Source organism: Benincasa hispida, chromosome 3 (assembly GCF_027475165.1).
Source record: "Benincasa hispida cultivar pf3 chromosome 3, pf3_genome.v1.1, whole genome shotgun sequence".
In the NCBI taxonomy this organism is placed as follows: domain Eukaryota; kingdom Viridiplantae; phylum Streptophyta; class Magnoliopsida; order Cucurbitales; family Cucurbitaceae; genus Benincasa; species Benincasa hispida.
The window spans coordinates 24957161-24973290 of NC_143480.1; the positions used below are offsets into that span (position 1 = coordinate 24957161).

Genomic DNA, 16130 nt, shown 5'->3' on the forward strand with positions numbered 1-16130 from the left:
TTCTTTTTTTGATTGAATTTATTAACTTTTTTTAGAGTTGGTATACCTAGATTTGTACAATCTATATATATTTTTTTTAATACAGATAAATTATAGAAGTTTAAGGTGTATTATTGCAACCAGCATGTTGTTTGACTTGTGAATTAATAATTTATTAAAGTTAATATAGTGAAGTTTTTAAAACAACAAATGTGATCCATAGTTATGTCTAATGTCAGGTCAACTTCTCAACTTTAAATTACATCCATATATATATATATGTAGTCATGTGGCATGAAGATAATTAAAAAAAAGTTCGAGATGTAAAGATTGGTATAGAAATGAATGTAAACTAAATAATGTATGATGAGAAGTGCGTATTCATAGTTCAAAAATAGAATTGAGTAATTACAATACATTTTACTATATATAACTTAAAAGTTAGAATACTTCGGAAGATATATTAGACATTTTTCTTCTTTCTTTTGTTTTGAGTTAAATAAATTTGTAGAGTTGAGAGATCGAACTATCGACTTTTGAAATAGTAATAATTGACATCTTATCCACTGAATTATATTCGAATCAGTAAGATATACCGAGCTTAACCAGAGTAGTACTACTATTATTATTATTTCAAATGATGGTGAAAAGAAAATATCTCTACAAAGATGCATTTACTAAGGAACTGAATGTTGATGATTACAAGGAGGACGTGGTTTTCTCAATGTGCAAGCCATAAAGTAATTAATATGAGCATCTGTCAACATCAGATCAGACAATAAGAAATAAATGTAGAACAACATAGCCTCATCTTCACCAACTTAAATTAACAAAAACAAGAGCTGAGACAGTCAAATGTTTACCATTCTCCAATTTCTAGGTTAAGAAACACCCACGATTCTCCCTCCATTCATACCATGTTTAGTCTTTAACCTTCACAGAACCTTAGTTTCTGTAGTATAAAATTTGTTATGATTTAGTTTGTAAATTAGAGTAGGTTTGCTATTGACTACAATCCCATTCTTAAGTAGCTCATATTCAAAGACTTGCTGAAACATGTGGAAATATATATATATATATCAAAGTGGGGTTAACAACAGTAAAGGTTGTGGGATTGAAAGAGATATCTATGGAAGTCCCAATCAATTGCAAGGAAGACATGAAAGGGTTAGAAAAGAGGATGGGGTTGTGGGAAGAACGCGTGGAGCACTGTGGCTGAGGGCATCAGTTAATGGCTAAGTTTTGTTTTTGATTTCACAAACTCATTTGGGAAAGGTGGGGGCAAATTTAGAAGAGAAGGAGAGGCCATAAAATTACCAAAAAGAAAAGAAAAGGCTGGATGTTAATGTGTAGGGACTGTCTAATACTGCCATGCACAATCACTGTGTTTCATTTATTAAATGCTTCTGCTTCAGCTTGAGCTAGGGGTACTTTGCTTTAGCGCCCCCCCCCCCATTCTTTTTTCTTTTTTCATTCAGGACTTTTCACAAACATGTTTCCTTCATTATCTTTCTCGCTTGCAGCTGGACGTCCTTTTCTGCAATTTAATGTTTTTTTCTTTCTGGTTTACAATGGAGTTTGTTGTCTCATTCTTTTATTTCTATTTCATATATATTGTGAAGAACATGGCGGTCAAGTTGGTTCTTGGTTTGAGTATCAAGAACTTTTAGCCATTCCTCACCCACCCATTTTTTTAGATCTGTGTCTCTTTTAAAACAAACCTATAACTTTGTTTGTACATTTTGTTTAATAGTGAGTTATTGATGATGCATGTTGAGACATGTTTGTGAAGTAGAGTGATCTCTTGATATGATAAAATCAACCCTTTGCGTTTTTACATAAAAAGTCCGCGATGCCTACAATACAATGTGTGGTTCAAATTCTTGAATCTACAACACTTGGATTTATATGATTGATTATTTTGGATACAACACTTTTCTGGTATCTATTTCAAGACAACGAACAAAAACATTATTTTTATCATTTTCTACTTCTAAAATGCATAATAAATATAACAAAAAAGAATTAAGTATTTCATTTTAAAAGCTTACTTCCATGTAATATTTGTACATGAAAACAAGAAATAAGAAATAGTGACAAGATATGCTTATATATTTTTTCTAATAAAAAAGAAAGAACAAGAAATAAGAAATAATTATTACACCCAGTTCTCTCTATCTTTTTTTAAAAAAGAAGAAGAAGAAGAAAAAACAATAAACAAAAACCAAAAAACAACAAATAAGAAATGAAAATGTCACCAAATGGACTTTGGTGAACGACAAAGAAAGTAGACCTATATTCATCCACAAATTGCTGCAAACTTAAATAGAAAACTATGGTTAGTTGCAACTTAGGCTACAACTAATCCTATATTCCCTTTTTTTAACACACAAAGAAGAAATTTAAAAAATCATTTCTTTTGAAAAAAAAAAAAAAACTACAATGTGGCAGTTTTTTACCGAAAAACTTCCTGAACGGCACGAAAAGCACCTAAGCACCTAAGTATTTTTCAAGAGAGAATGCATAATGTAAAGAAGAACGTAGAAAAGTACCGATAAAAAAATAACAAAAGTTTTCGTAAACAAGCAATACAGTGAAAGCGTCTCAAGAGAGAATAATATAGTGAAAGTGATGTAGCTGCTAAATAGGGTATCAGTCCTATAAAATGTTCCGAGAAAATTTAAAAAAGAACACGTATAAAAAGAGAATAATGAAATTAATTTCTTTGTCAGTATAAAAAAGGATGGGAGATCAAACCTGAAATGCATGAAAATGAAATTACCATATTATTCAGATACTGAAAAAGGTGGTTCGTTCTTGATTAAATAGACCAAAAATATTATCCCATTTCTAAGCTTTTCGAATTTATGAACTATAACTATTTTCATAAAAGTCATTTGAGAAGCAACAAAAAAAAAATGAAAATCAGAGAATTCTATAGGGAAAGGTTATTTTAATTCTCATTGTTAGCTAAACGGATCAAGAGAGGAAAAATGAAAGAATGGGAAATAGAAAAACCAACAAATAATCGATTGAAGTTCAAGATTTATAAGATGAAATTGAACCTTTAAAAGAAGTTAAACTTTTCGGCCTCATAAAAGTATCCATTTATTTTTAAACTTCAAGTTAATAATAATTTAGACCTCATTTGGTAATCATTTCATTTTTTGTCTTTGATTTTTAAAAATTAAGTCTTAACCAAATTAAAAAAAAACAAAAACAAAACAAAACAATTTTCAAATTTTGACTTGATTTTTTAAACCATTAAAAAAAATAGATATCAAAAGAATAAATTTGAAAGTAGTGTCTAAGTTTAATTTTCAAAAACACATAAAAAAAACTAAATAGTTATCAAACGAGCCTAATCTCTTACCTCTCAATTTTATAACCATTCAATTTTTAGGTTTTGCATTTCATAATCTACTTGCCAAAACAAGGATAATTGAATTCAAGTGAGAATGTTATTGGCCACGATTGTACTGAAAGAAATTTAATTTGTGATTTAATCTCTATCTTTAAAAATACTTCGATAAAATGAATATAAATCAAATATATTTAGAAACTACAAGAATTAGTTTAGAATAATAAAAATTGATACTTGATTTTGATGGAATTTAGTAATAGTAACTAAATCATTACAAATTCTAAAGTACAAAGACTAAATTAATGCCTATTTTAGTTCACAAACTAATACCCCATTTAGTAACCATTTCATTTTTTTATTTTAAAATTTTAAGTCCGTATTCTCACATTTTCTTAAACTAATTTGCATATTTATCAAGTACAATGGTTAAATTCTTAGCAAATTCCCAAAAAAACAAACAAACAAACAAACAAACAAACAAACAAACAAACTTTCAAAAACTATTTCTTTAGTTTTCAAATTTTGGCTTGGATTTTGAAAACATGGGCGTAAAGTAGATAACAAAACAAAAAATCTAGAGGTGGTAGAAGTATTTGTAACCTTAATTTTCAAAAACTAAAAACCAAATAGTTACCAATCGGGACTTAAATTTTTACAAACTTAAAAATAAATGGATTAAGTTGTTACAACCTAAAACTCAATAACAATTGTTCCAAAAAAATTCAGTAAAAGTGTTTTTTAACATTGTTATGTAACCAACAATTAAAGAATACCAAAAATGTAAAAAAAAAAATATATCCACACACAGATATACTAACGATGTGTTAGCTACGTCCATAAGACAAAGGGATAGCAATATTATTAGAGAAAATGTTTTCTGAATATACCAAAACAACGCCTCTAAGGGTTAGAGAGTTTATATAGCGCACTACTCTAAACTCTAGGATCATAATTGTAAATAACTACAAATAAATAAATATGTTAAATACGAATTCTAAATAGGTTTCAGGAGCGTTGCCCCCGTACCCCTACCAAGGCACACCGCCCCTGGACCCCGGCTCATTGATCCCATATTTGGTTCGAAGCACCAACAAACAAATTCAAAACATTCCAACAAACATTTAAATCTCTACCAGACGCACTAAAACTAATTTGAAAAGTAAAGAGAAGAATCATATTTTTCTCATTTTGGAATGTAGTCTAAAGAACTGAGATCAATTATGAGATATCTTTGCAAGTTATGGGATTTGTGAAGACCATTCAAAGGTCAATCTTCCAACACCTGGGAATATTAACCTCTCAAATAAAGGTAAGAAAAACAAGGCTATACAGTAATTAAAAAAATACCTCATTAAGTTTGTGTCGCATCTCGAGCCCAAATAATGCTCGAACAGCACCCACTTGATATTGATAAGAGTTGCGAGGGCAAAAAAATTTGCATAGGGTCAAAATTACCATGATTAAAAGCTTTTATCAACTAAAATATTGACTTATCAACTAAAATATAGCACTCACCTTTGATTCTGTTTCCCTCAAAAAGAAAGCCCCCAGCCAGTGGGCGTTGGCCGCTGGGAAAGAGATTTCAATGGTAAACAACAAAAAGACACATTGAAAGAAAAGATATCAATAGTCCATATAATCTAGAGCTAACAGGTCCCATCAAAATACCCCCTTTGTTCTTCCTAACTTTAAAGGGCTAGTAATGATTTACACTGCACTAACTTATGACTAATAATTAAAATTAAAGAATCAAATCCATGAACCTGAATTATTTATGATGCAAAGTTTAACAAATTGTAGGCAATATGGAACGGAAAAGGCCGAATTGAAAATATGTTCTCATATAGAAACAATCCAATCAAACAAAAAGGCAATGGAGGAAAGTGTTGAGATGACATGTGATTCATACATAATCAAACCAAAAAGGTTGAATATAGATGACATGGTTTGTATAATTACTTCCACTCATAAAGGATACTATTGCAGATAAGCAAAACTAGATGCGTACTTATCCCTTCAATGAGAAAGTCAACAGATCAATTATATATTTTCAACTTTGATGGAACTATATTTGCATTGTTTACAATTAATGCCAAAGTTGCATCTCAATAATGAGATTAGCAATTTACTATTAAACTAAAATTTACACCACTTTGTCTAAGATTACGATGGAACTTATCACTTCACAACTAAACAATGACAACCATAGCTGATTGGGCTCTCTACGTTACACACCAGGCTATAGCTTCAAAGCAAAGAAAACTTGGCCAGCGAAGCAGAAAATAGTCAGTCCTCTAATCAAGTGCATTCGATAAATACAAATTATCTGAACGATAAGATTCATAGATGGTTATAAGATCCACAAACACCAATTATGATAATGACTAAATTATGGTTTACAAAAGCAAAGGCAAAAGACAAAAAAAATAGATCAAAGAGGACAATTTTCAGGGAGTCAAAACATGAAAAAGGACAAGGTACGCATCTGAACCACAAATGCCATCCAGCGGAGCACAGATACCAGTCATTTTCTAACTTCTTTTAACTTTCACATCTCTCTCCTTCACACCACCATTCTGAACTTGGTAAAGGAGTCGTCACTTCAGCAATAGCTAAACCCTATTTTTGGATCTCTCCATTGCTCTTGGGGCTACAGAAGAAAGTAATTAATGAGTACCACAACTTATCAACCACAATCTACAAGTCATGTGAACCAGATCCCACCCCCACAAAAGTCAAACTAACAGTTGATGGAAAGACAACAGGGCAAATTCATGATGCAAATCAGTAAGTTATGCGTCTAATTGATCCTACGCTTATGTAGTTAAGTTCAGAGAGAGAATATTCTTCATACGTTCACCACGTAAAGTGAAGAAGAGAGAACAAAGAAATAAGAAACTACTGATGATTTTAACTCCAAGGCATATTTATAGTAATATATTCGCATGGGCAAGTAACTCCGAGGGATAAAATGACGAGCTGGAAGTGTATACAAACTATTATCATATAAGTTGATGGAATCCCCAGAACTTGAATGAGGAATAAATGAGCATACATATATTTATTTGTTAAATGCATAAATCACTTCTACCCCTCCTAGTCTCAAGAAAATGGAGTGATGTTGATAATCTCAACTGCCTTTCCAACTGGAAAAAATTGAGCCTGCCTAACAACTGAGTTTTGGCAGACGAAACATTTAAAAGGAAAAAAAAAAAATCAACTTCTGAACTGTACCTAAGCCAATTGCGTCAGAGCCCTTAACGATTTTCAGCCTCTTGCACGAGTCAATGAACATCCTGTCATGTAAGTCCACAAAATTTTATGTAGAGTAAGTTGCCTGAATCATGAAAATATCATCTGATAAAATGAAATTAGTGGGAGAAATCAATGATGATGTGTTGGAGAAAAAGTCCTTCAAAGAGCAAAATCCAGATAACCCCTTCTAGATGAAAGTACGGAACTTCTAAAACATGTCCTGCAGCCAACTCACCAGTATAGTACTCTTGTTACACTACTAGAATTTACTTTGACGGAAGTAAAAATATCTTCTAATAATTGAAGTCAGTAAACTTACTCCCAGGGGATTTCCCCAACAAGCATCCAGTCACCATCCCTATCTTCATATGTAAGCACATATTCGGATCCATGCAGATGATCCCTTAACTTGCTCTCACTCAGCTTATCCCTCCCTGGAGCTCCATGGGATCCACATTGACCTGCAACATGGGATCCATAGAAAAAAATTGTATTCTTGTGATTCAATATGACAATTAGATTACAACCTCCCATACTATCCATGATGAGTTTGGAAAACATTAAATATTAATTTGATTTTGTTGTAGAGAAAAATCTGGCATACTATTAAATTGAAAATAATTGAAGCTCACCTAGAGTAAAACAGCTAAACATCTTCTCGAGGGCTGAAGATAGCTCCTGATATGTAGAGTAAGTTCTCAGATCAACCTTCCTCAAATACGGGGCACCCTCCATGCTCACTTTCACAAAAAGAGCACTTGAACCTGGCTTTCCGTCAACCTCATCGTTGTTTTTAGAGTTAGTGACCAATGAATTCTTCCGGAATGATTTTATAGGTGGCCAACCAACAACCTGCGCCCTGTAAAAGGAGGAGAGTTGGCAATCTGTCATCAGGTGAACTCAAATTACTTCTTTCCTAGTTAATATCATAATAAATTCACAGTTCCTGCTATCAAAATTTTGTGCACCCGTCTACAACCAGTTTCACTTACTTTGAAGCAGGAGCATTGTTGTTGTCATTCGAAGCACCTTTATTGCCATGGTCAGATCCTTTAGTCTCACAAGGCCATTCCTGCAATCCCTTTGAGGGAAATTCTTTGGTTGCATTCGTCTGAGGTCCAGAAGGCCTTGATGATAGCATTGCATTTAGCCCTGAATTAGCATGAAACTTCCCTTGGCCCACAGGATATGGAGATTCAGGATCGGAACTGGCTGCATGAAACATCCAATTTCTTTCTGTGTAAAGGGGACCTTTCACCTCTGAGTACCCCTCCATAGTATCAGAGAAACCTCTTTTGCTGCCAGAAACAATATTCTTCAGTGATGCCACACTATACCCATCCTTTGAAGGAAGCAATTGAAGTAGGGTTTTCTCATCAGGTTCTCCAGAGCTCATCAAGGTAAATTCCTGATCTCTTTCCGGTGACAGAGATCCAGGTAAACCAAGTCTCAACTCGGTAGCTTTCAAATTGAGATTGCTTTTGTTCTCCTCTGACAAGTTAGACACGGCAGAGCTGTCCACAGAAGAACAGGGTGATAGCCGGAGGTAGTTGCGCTCTCTAAATTTGGTACCATTTTGGGAAAGACAGTCCATAGAAGGTGAAGCAGCCACTACAGGGACATTGCCAAGAGCCTCCTCTACAGAATTGAGCAGTGGAGGTGACATTGGACTTCAAATATCTATACAATCTAATCAAAAGGTTTTATAGCCTGAAATAAGCAAACCTAGATCAATAATACACAAAGATGAGAACTGAATTGAAAAAGAAACTACATAGTTTTCAAGGCAAAAAGGTTCCAAGTTTCTCCGGTTTAAAAGGGGTAATGCATGCAGTATTGAAATTAAAATTAAGGGAACACACGATTAATCTCCCTTTCTTCGAGTAAAAAGTCAAAGATCCCTTTTGAACTTAGCCAATAGCATCAAGTTTCAAAAAATTATAGAGGAGTTTTGCGATTCGAGAATCAACCCTTAAGGATCACTTGATACAGATGCTATGACCCAAAATACATTGTAAAAACAGCTTGACTTCAACAATTAACACCACGAAATACCCGAACTGCATGGCTTGATTTCAAAGCAAAAGCAGAAATTATAAAAAATAAAAATAAAAAAAAATAATTAACCAACCGAAAAAGACAGAAAGAGATACACCGGCAGCAGTCTTTGTTTTGATCGCAATGAAGAGCAAGAAGAAAGGCAATCAATAAATGAACTGAAAAGCACAAGTCATCTATGTTTTCGATATGAGAAAAATTAAAAGAAACTAGTCAATAATACTTCTCTTATTTTCAGAAAATGACATATACAGATTCCCGACACACTTATTTCACGGAGAGGAACAAAAATCAGCGACTGCTAATACACCGGTACTTCGCTTAAGTTTCATTATTCATTTGATTAAAACACCGTGATGAAAGTAAAGGTTCATCTTCCATTTCTTCGTTTCTTGAATATTCTCAGTTACTCAAGGCAGAGAGAGAACAAGAGTTTGATCATAGCAAAACTCGAGAACTCACCTCCGGCTAGACATGGACAAAGAAGAAGAAGAAGATGGATTCGGAACTCAGGCAACCTCATTTTGAAGCGTGTAAAGAGAAGAATATAAGGAAGAAGATGAACCAAGAAGACGAAAAGAAAGGAAGAACGGTGTAGAGAATACCTAGAAGGAGTCGTAGATCAGAATGGAAGATCGGAAGGCTGATGATTTTGCTGTCTGGGCGGAGAAGAAAATTTGCAGGAACTAGCAGGGAGAACGAGAGAGAGAGAGTTTAAGGGCCTTCCATTAAAGCAGAAACCAACAAAAGTGTTTGTGTGTTTCTTTCTTCCCCGAGAAACTCCAAGCTCCGAAATTAAAAAAGAGAAAGGGGCAAACTCGAAAATAAGTCTTAAAACTCTGTCCCTTTTTTCTTTTAATTTTGTCTATTTTTTTTTTGTCAGTATTGTCGTACAAGTTCATAATGATTATATCCCAAAAAGTGAATATATATCGAATCTTTATTTCAATTTTATGATATTTTAGATAATATACATAACGCTTGAGATGTGTTTAAATTGCAAATTTAATCACTGAAAGTTCATTTGATTTTAAATATTTCTCTATATTATGTTTGCGAACTTAATTGCTACTTTGATTCTTATGGTTCTCAAATTTTTAATTTAAATTATACATTTTACAAATTATTTTTAGATTTTCTCAAATTACATGATGAGAAGTTGGGATTCTTTTTTTTTTTTTTACTATTTAGACTATCAAAACCTAGGATGAGTAATGAAATAAAGAAATTTGATGAGTTTTTAAGAGGAATGAAAGATATTTGGAGATAAATTATGTAGTTCATACTAAATAGTGCTTTGGGTAACAAATAAAATTATGAATTTCTGAGAAGTGTAAGGATTTTTTTTTTCCTTTTCTTAAAAAAGTGTAAGGAATTAATAAGGATTTTGTTATGGTCCAACTAACTATTTGAGGTTTTAGTGATGCCTCAAATTAAACAACTTAAATATTGAATTGAATCTTTTAAACACGGCAAAATCCTATTTTTTTTAAAAAAAAAAAAAAAAAATCAAAATCACAATCCATTTACATGGTACGAATATTAGAGAAAATTCAAAGTTTAGTGGCGGAAAATAAGTCAAAGAAAGAATTGGAGGGCTATGATTAAGCGAGTGTGTGGAAGATTTTTTATGCCCACGTAAATATAAAGAAAACAGTGGAATCCCTTTCTTGGCCTCCCATGGTATGGCAGCAAAAATCATCTTCGAATTCGTGTGGCGAGTCAAAAAAATGCGCTTGTCTAGGTCAAAATCTCCACTTTACCCTTCTCCACCTTCTTTCATCTTTGTTTTGCTTATTAATTATAACTCACTGCTTAATTACTTCTCCTAATGCTCTAATTAATCAAAGTTGGAAAAATGAAAATTATACAAACCACCTTTACGATTAGACCCCTAAATTTTTAGTTAAATCAATTATCTTCAAATAGTTTGTTAATTATTGCGTTTAGATTTTTGCATTTACTTTTATTCGTTCCGTTACATATAACTTTTTTTTATTTATTTAAATAACATTAGGTGAAGTTTCATTTTACAAATATATAGATATATATTAGAGTTGATTGTAATAATTAATAAATTATAAAAGATTAATTGATTAAATTAAAAATTCAGGAATATAATTGTAACAAACCACAAAGTTCATCGATCAAGTTAAAAGTTCACATACGTAATTGTAACAAACTGATTTATGTAATTAAAAAAATCTTTACATAGTTCTGATTTGATTTATTTAGAGTAACTATTTTATTTTTTATTTTTTATTTTGAAAATTAAGTCTATTTCCTTCTAAATGTTTACAATAATTTGCATCTTTATCAATTACAATATTACATTTTTAACCAAATTCCAAAAACAAAAACAATTTGTCAAAAACTACTTTTTTTTTTTAGTTTTTAGATTTTGACTTAGTTTTTTAAACTATTGATAAAAAAAAAAAAAATAGATAATTAAGGGGAAAATCTGGAAGTGGAAGTATGTCTATAAGTTTAATTTTCAAAAACAAAAACAAAAAACTAAATTATTATCTAATGGACCTTATTTTTTAGTTTTTTTTTTTTAGTTAGTTGATATTTATATGGTAAAATAATGTGGTTTTTTATACAATAAAAAGACATTGAATAATTTTGAATATTAAACCCCTTTGCAAACAAAAATTGAATATTAAACTATTGTCTCATTGTTAATTAATAAGAATAAGCGTGATTTGTTAGTATTAAATGCAATGGCTGTGAATATGATAAAATCTAATTGAACCAATTGATTCAAGTAAGATAACCTTTTTATTTTATTTAGTTTGGTTTGACATTGAAATTGACCTAATTCAACTAACTTGAGTATACTAAAACCTTTCAACTACATAGTTTGAATTGTCCACCTATTCCATGTTTGAATTAGAAAAATAAATAAATATTGTGTCAATAAACTGTGATATAGGAAACAAAATTGGATTGTGTCAAGGAAACATGACAATATTCGTAATTTTATAATTTAAACTTCAATGTTATACAAAATTAATGTTGTGATCCTGTCGGCATTCAAATCCCGTATGTGTTGGAATTCACTACGAGTCTTTAGTGTTTCTGATCTATGGTCGTTTCTTTTTGGTCTAGTCTTAAGATACTTCAAGTTAGCTTGTGTATGTAAAATATTCTCGCACTGATGTAGTACCAAACTTACCATACTTTGATATTTTAGTTAGTACAAAAAGTGGCTAATTCCAGTTAAGTTCAGACTAAGCAAGGTTGAATCTTCATTTGGAGATTCATTATCCTCCCATTTATGGTGGTCGAATGGGATTATTATAAGTTTATCCTCTAACACGTTGTTAAAGAAAATTCTATTGAGTAGTTCAAAGACTTCCACATAAATTTATAGAGATATTTGAGCAACTAATTCAAGACACGAATAAGAGAAGAGAATAAGAACATCAACAATTATGGTGGTTCGATCATAACAGATATATGTCCATGTAGTCAATGTTGTTGAGTGTATTCAGTAGCTATATTTTCATATACAAGAAGAAGAAGACGAATGTGATAGTACAAAGATAAATCCTACCTTGAAGACTCAAGCAACCAGCAGCTTTACTCTCTATGAAGCTTTTCAGCAAACTCTATTAATCTCTCTATCAGCTTACCTTCGACCACTCTATTTCCCTATAAGGATTGATGAGAATATCAATCTTTTTTAATTACAGAGCTTCTCCCCTTGCTCATGCTTTTATCAATCTTAAAATTGCTACACTCTTCTGTCCCATTTAAAAGGAACTCACCTTACTTATACTCCTTAATAAGACGGTGAAAATGGCATTCCTTCTTCTCTCAGCTAAAAAAGCCCACTAGTCCATGATGAAATCATCGGCTTGAGAGATTCTAACAGAATTCGTTACCTGGCACGTGAATAGTCTCAAACCACCAATTAGTGAATTATGTGATTATTTAATAAAAGAGTGTAAAACAAGATGATGTAGTGGGATTAGGATAAGTTAGGGTATTATGGTCAAATCCTTAATTGATTAGGATTGTAATTAGTTTCCATGATTGATTAAAATTATGATCAGTTTCCTTGATTTATTAGGATTAGGATTAGTTTCTTTGACTAATTAGGATTAGGATTAGTTTATTTGATTAATTAGGATTAGGATTAGTTTACTTTCCAATTCTCTATAAATAGAGAGATTATCTTCTTATATTGGCAACTTTTGATTCATAATAAAGACTTTGATTTTATTATTGAAGATTTCTATCCAATAACTTAAGTGATCCTAATCCTACTATATCACAAGATTAATCTATCAAAATTAACAATCCCACCTTGATACCTTAAATCTTAAACAGCTACTTAACTCAACAACAAGGACCCCGATTACTTATCATGAATCAGACAGGACAGATTTTGAGATTTTGAAGACAACTCTTAAATTTATTTTATGGCAGTGACTTGGTAAATGCATCACCTGCATTTCTTGCAGAACGTATCTTTTCGAGACTAAATTTACCTTCACTTAAGATGTCTATGAGCAAATGATATCGGATATCTATATGCTTCATTCTATTGTGAATAGTCTGATTTTAGATAAATAAACAACACTCTGGCTGTCACAGAACACTCTAATAATGTTGTTATCTTAAACTAACTCATTAGTCAATTCCTTCAACTATATTGCTTCCTTAAAGGCATCAATAGCAGCAACATACTCTGATTCTTTTGTTGATAAAGATATAACACTTTGCAAAGAAGTTTTCCAACTAACAAGATTTCCATAGTATGAAAAACATAACCAAATAAAGATTCCCTTTTATCACTATCAGTAGCATAGTCAACATCTACATACCCAATTAAGTTGCTAATATGGATACTTTTATCTTGATTATACAATGAACCATGAGACAAAGTTAATTTTACATACCTCAAGATCCACTTGACAACATTCCAATGTTCTCTTCCAGTGTCTGCCATGAAACGATTAACAACACTCATTGAATGAGCTAAATTCGATCTTGTGCAAACCATCAAATACATTAGGCTTCCCTCAACACTTGTATAAGGAATATTGTTCATATTAGATTTCTCTTCTTCATTTTGAGGAGACTACACAGAGGACAACTTAAAATGTTTTGCCAAAGAAGTTAAGACACCTTGTTCATATTAATTTAACAAGCATCTTTAGAGAATACGATTTCTGAGATAAACAAAGTATTCCCTTAAGTCTGTCTCTTTTAATATCAATCCCTAAAATTCTTCTAGCTTGCTCCATTTCCTTCATATCAAATTTTCCCTTTAATTGACACTGAAGATGCTCAATTTTTCGTCAATCTCTACTTGCTATCAGCATGTCATCAACATAGAGAACCAAAAAAATTGGAGATTTTTCTACAACATGCTTAAAGTACACACAATGATCTAGGTATCTCCTAACGAAGCCACATGATATGATAAATGAATCAAATTTCAGATACCACTGCCCTGGGGACTGTTTGAGACCATATAAGAACTTCTTTAAAAGACATACCTTGTTCTCAATTGATTTATCAACAAAACTGATTGGTTGTTGTATATATATAGTCTCTTCAAGATCCCTATGTAAGAATTTCGTTTTAACATCTAGTTGTTCAAGCTCAAGATCAAACATAACAGTTAAATACAACAATATTCTAATTGATGTGTGATAGACGACAAGGGAAAAAATCTTTTCATAATCAATACCATGAGTTTGTGTAAATTCTTTTACTACCAATCTAGCTTTATACCTCACTGATTTTCTATCATCACCACCAGGTTTTAGTTTATAAATCCATTTAACATCCAACCAACTTATGATTAGATGGTTTATCAACTAAGACTTATGTTTGATTTTTATGCAAAGAATTCATTTCTTCTTGCATAGTCATCGACCATTTATCACAATGAAGAGATTTGATAGCTTAACTGTAAGTCATTAGTTTTTTATCAATCTGATCTATCTCAATAGTTAAAGCATAATAAACAAGGTTAGTAGACGCATACCTTGATGGTTGCCTTATTTGTCTTATTTGCCTATATCTGGCCAACTGATAGGATTGAAGATCATTATGAGGAGTTGAACTTTCAAAATGATTTTCTACAGTTTCTGATGAAGATTCAGCGAATAGATCACCTTCCAAAATTGTGTTTGAATCCTCCTCTTAGTTTTGTTCACTCTGAGATGTGGAAACTCCATCTTGATTGGATGGTATTGGACTTTCAGTAGTTATACCATAACTCATGTGCTCAAACTCCATTTCACAGGAGATAATGTCTTTTGATTTAGTTTGTTTTTTGTGAAGTTATTTTTGTAAGATTGTATCAATAGTAGCGGAAGCACAAGAATCATCTAAGTATTCGAATTCACTAATTTTGGCAAAATATAAAGCATGCTTTTTGCATAAACAAATGAGTTTCAAGACATACCTCTTGTAGAACTTCTTCCAAGCTCCTTTACCAGTTGTTATCTTCTCCAAATCTTGTTGTAGACCATATCAAGATCTTTCCCACTATTCTCTTGGTGCTCTAGATTGAGTTGTGGGACTCAAAACAAGCTTGAATCAAGGGTAGAAGAAGAAATGCTCACTGCATAAAACTAGCTGAAGAACTCTTTCTTCAAACCAAAATTTCTCTCAAAATCTCTATAGATTGCATGCCTGATTTTCACTCCAATCTCTTCATTATATTGCAGATCAACATGCAAATAAAAGAGTTGCATGAGTTGCAGCTCATGCTTGGAGAAAACAAGGCCAAGCAAATGCTTCATATGTGAGCAACTACAAAGATGGATAATGGAAAAACTCTTTTTTCCATTTTAGTGTTTTTTTTTTCTCCTTTTCAATTTTATCATAAAACCAAAATTTGATTAAGAAAATCTATTTTGATTTTAAAAAAGAAAAATTAATAAATTTCATAAATTAATTATTAAATAAAACATAATCAATTTAATATCAAATACTAAATTAATTTTAACACATATCCATCTTTATATATTTAAATAATATTTAAATATATAAATTCTCCTATTTCGTTTAATTCTAAAATTAAACATATAATTATATCTCATATAATTACTAATTCCCTTAATTCTGATTTGAACGTTTCAAATTAACTAATCATGTTATTCTAGAGCTAGTTTGTTACGAGTTAGTAGGGAGACCTTGCGGACCTTTAGATTATGGGCTCCAACGATCCGAGATTAATTGGCTAAACTCATTAGACCAAATTAATCCTCATTCGTTAACTAATGGGTTACTCCACTAAAGCCCATAGTTACACTCCCCTCACTGTAGATATATTATGTCCACATGATTTAACCATAATCAACAAGTCGACCCTTCACAGGTTGTTCGTAATAACGGTTGGGTCAAATATTTGTTTTACCCCTGAGATTGCGTCTTATTCCTCAAGTCCCTGCTGATCCTTTAATGAACAACTGGTTTGTGATCCGATACTAAACCAAAACTCTCT

The 16130-nt window shown here is 31.8% G+C and overlaps 1 protein-coding gene and 2 long non-coding RNA genes across 8 annotated transcripts; 1 reads left to right on the plus strand and 2 right to left on the minus strand.

Moving 5' to 3' along the window:
• Window positions 1–1991: 1991 nt before the first annotated feature.
• On the minus strand, window positions 1992–4850 carry LOC150037150 (uncharacterized). The gene is made up of 2 exons (XR_016528406.1): window positions 4691–4850; window positions 1992–4625 (listed from the first exon to the last, which is right to left on the minus strand). It is a non-coding gene; the product is annotated as an uncharacterized LOC150037150 (long non-coding RNA).
• Window positions 4851–5638: 788 nt separating this feature from the next.
• On the minus strand, window positions 5639–9448 carry IAA9 (indole-3-acetic acid inducible 9). 6 transcript variants are annotated; one of them, XR_016528402.1, is made up of 6 exons: window positions 9262–9443; window positions 7591–8308; window positions 7231–7457; window positions 6918–7059; window positions 6578–6818; window positions 5639–5993 (listed from the first exon to the last, which is right to left on the minus strand). XR_016528402.1 is itself a non-coding variant. In XM_039026889.2 (6 exons), exons 2-6 carry the CDS (start codon window positions 8262–8264, stop codon window positions 5956–5958), a joined length of 1143 nt encoding a protein of 380 aa, XP_038882817.1. In that variant the 5' UTR covers window positions 8265–8308; window positions 9262–9448; the 3' UTR covers window positions 5639–5955. The 6 variants fall into 6 exon arrangements, 3 of the variants coding, with proteins under 3 accessions (XP_038882817.1, XP_038882819.1, XP_038882818.1); XR_016528404.1 differs by having other exon boundaries at window positions 7591–8323; XR_016528403.1 differs by having other exon boundaries at window positions 9119–9443.
• Window positions 8716–9391, plus strand: LOC150037151 (uncharacterized). The gene is made up of 2 exons (XR_016528405.1): window positions 8716–8968; window positions 9063–9391. It is a non-coding gene; the product is annotated as an uncharacterized LOC150037151 (long non-coding RNA).
• Window positions 9449–16130: the final 6682 nt, after the last annotated feature.